Source organism: Penaeus monodon, chromosome 9 (genome assembly GCF_015228065.2).
Source record: "Penaeus monodon isolate SGIC_2016 chromosome 9, NSTDA_Pmon_1, whole genome shotgun sequence".
In the NCBI taxonomy this organism is placed as follows: Eukaryota; Metazoa; Arthropoda; class Malacostraca; order Decapoda; family Penaeidae; genus Penaeus; species Penaeus monodon.
The window spans coordinates 53,619,546-53,622,045 of NC_051394.1; the positions used below are offsets into that span (position 1 = coordinate 53,619,546).

General features: G+C 38.5%; 1 protein-coding gene across 1 annotated transcript in view; it reads left to right on the top strand.

The window, feature by feature from the left end:
- Positions 1-94: 94 nt before the first annotated feature.
- The window catches only part of LOC119577236, a gene marked incomplete at its 5' end in the record, with an annotated part of 30,925 nt that continues 28,519 nt past the window's right edge, over positions 95-2,500 (top strand). The window contains 2 exon segments of the mRNA XM_037924982.1: positions 95-200; positions 2,386-2,500. The exon segment at positions 2,386-2,500 is cut by the window's right edge and continues 14 nt beyond it. Coding sequence (XP_037780910.1) covers positions 95-200; positions 2,386-2,500 — 221 coding nt within the window.

Sequence of the window (2,500 nt, forward strand, 5' to 3'; positions counted from 1 at the left end):
TAATACAAAGCTCACATACCCACAGCACGCGCGCATCACCACCATGCCTTTCCTTTTAAACCACTCCCCCCTCCCCCCGTCTCCCCCCCCCCAGATCGCGTTCCTCGTCTCCCACGACAACTCCGGCCACCGGTCGCAGCAACTCCACCTGGCCGACCTCGACTTCAAGGTCGTCCTTCCCGAGGCTCTGAGTGATGTGGGTGAGTCTCCAAGTGGTCGCGCTCCAGAGGCTTTCAGACTCTTTCCTGCGAACCTTCGTTTTAGTCTTGATCTTAAAACTAATCTCAGTTTCTATCTCAGTCTTAACACTAATCTCAAGCTTAATCTCAGTCTCAATTTTAATCTTAGTCTTAATCTCAGTCTTCGTCTTAATCTTAAGCTCAGTCTAAATCTCAAGTCTTAAATTTAAGCTCAATCTAATTTAAATTTTAATCTTAGTCTTAAACTCAATCTCGATCTTAGTCTTTATCTCAATCTCAATCTTAATCTTAGTCTTAATTTCAATTCTAATCTTAATTTTGATCTTAGTCTTAATTTCAGTCTTAATATCAGTCTCAATTGTAATTTTAATCTTAATCTTAATCTTAATCTGAAGCTCATTCTCAATCTTCATCTTAGTCTCACTCTAATTCTTAGTCTTAATCTTAGTCTTAATCTTAATCTCAAGCCTAATCTTAATATAAATCTTCGTCTCAATCTCAATCTTAGTTTTAATCTTACTCTTATTCTCAATCTCAAGAAGCTTTTTTTTAATCTTAATCTTAATCTTGATCTTGATCTTCGTCTTAATTTCAATCTTAATCTCAATATCAAATGTAATCTTAATCTTTGACCTTAACCTTAATCTCATTCTCATTTTCATTGTCAATCTCAATCTCAATCCTCAACCTCAATCTCAATCTCAATCTCAACCTCAATCTCAACCTCAACCTCAACCTCAATCTCAACCCCAATCTCAACCCCAATCTCAATCTTAATCATAATCGGCTCTGAATGATACGATTCCAAGTGGAAGCACTTAAAAGACTTTAATTCTCTCTCTCGAAGCTTAATCTCCACCGAATTCCACTTAGAACCACTTTCTTGACTTATGAGGTAATGAAGGAATTGCCGAAGATGCTGCAAAATTGAAAATACCTTTTTTTTTTTTTTTTTTTTTTTTTTTTTTGATGGATGTTGAGATTCATTTAGATAGATAGATAGATAGGTGGATAGATATATGGAGACAGATCTGAGTGGAGAAATGGATAGATAGATAGATAGACTTTTTAACATTAGTATCAAATCATGTTGCATCATACCAGAAAATATTATGTTCTCTTAAAAAATATATATATATAAATAAAATAAAATAAAAATAAAATAAAACATTTACGTTAGTCCCATTTTGAGAGGATTTTTTTTTTTTTTTTTTTTTACTTTTTTGCATTTTGGTAATATAGTAAAAAAAAAAAATAAAATAAGGAAACGAGATAAAGAAAGGAAGAGAGAGAGAGAGAGAGAGAGAGAGAGAGGAGAGAGAGGGGGGGGGGAAGGGAGAAAAATGAAAGAAAGAGAGGGGAAAAGGAAGAGAGTGAAAAAATGAGAGAGAGAGAGAGAGAGAGAGAGAGAAAGTGTGTGTGTGAGAGAGAGAGAGAAAGTGAGAGAGAGAGAGAGAGAGAAAGTATGTGTGTGAGAGAGGGGAGGAGGGAGGGAGGGAGAGAGAGAGGGAGAAAGAAAGTGAGAAAGAGAGAAAGAGAAAGAGAGGGGGAGAAAGAAAGTGAGAGAGAAAGAGAGAGAGAATGAAGGAAAGAAAGAAAGAAAAGAAGAAAGGACGAGAAACAGAGGGAAAGAACGAAAGACAGAGAGAGAGAAAGCGAGCAAGAGAACGAGAGCGAGAGAAATTCAAAGCATAAACCGAACTCCTGAGCGATTTCCTTCCGTTGGCTTCCTTTGATATTCGGCAAAATCAAATTGTTTTCAAATCCTTCTTACAAATCCTTCTCAGAGACGTCAAAAACTTTTCTCTTTGAACTCTTTCTCCACAAATGGCCATGGTAAAGTTCAATCTGAGGCAAGTTCTTGGGTGTAATTGTGCAAATATTTACTCTGTGTCTCTGTTTCCCTATCTGTCGAGATAGCTTACTGTTTGTATTTATGTCTGTCTGTCTGTATGCCTGTCTATCTATTTGCTTGTTCGTCAGTCTGTATGTCTAAATGTCTATCGATTGTCTGTTTGTGTATGTCTCTCTCCCGTCTGTCTATCTATCTATCTCTATCTCTGTCTCCCTGAATACCTGTACATCTATTCTCCGTCTTTCTATCCACCCGTCTGTCTAGCCACCCGTCTGTCTCCACATCTATCCACCTGCTTATCTATTCATTTATTCATTTGTCGCTTTACAGGATCCTGGCTCCTTCGCTGCGAGTTCGAGGACAGCCTGTGCGGATGGTCGCAGCCCACGACGGAGGCGGATTACTCGTGGGTGTTCGCCAAGGCCTCGCCGCACGCTCGCCGCAC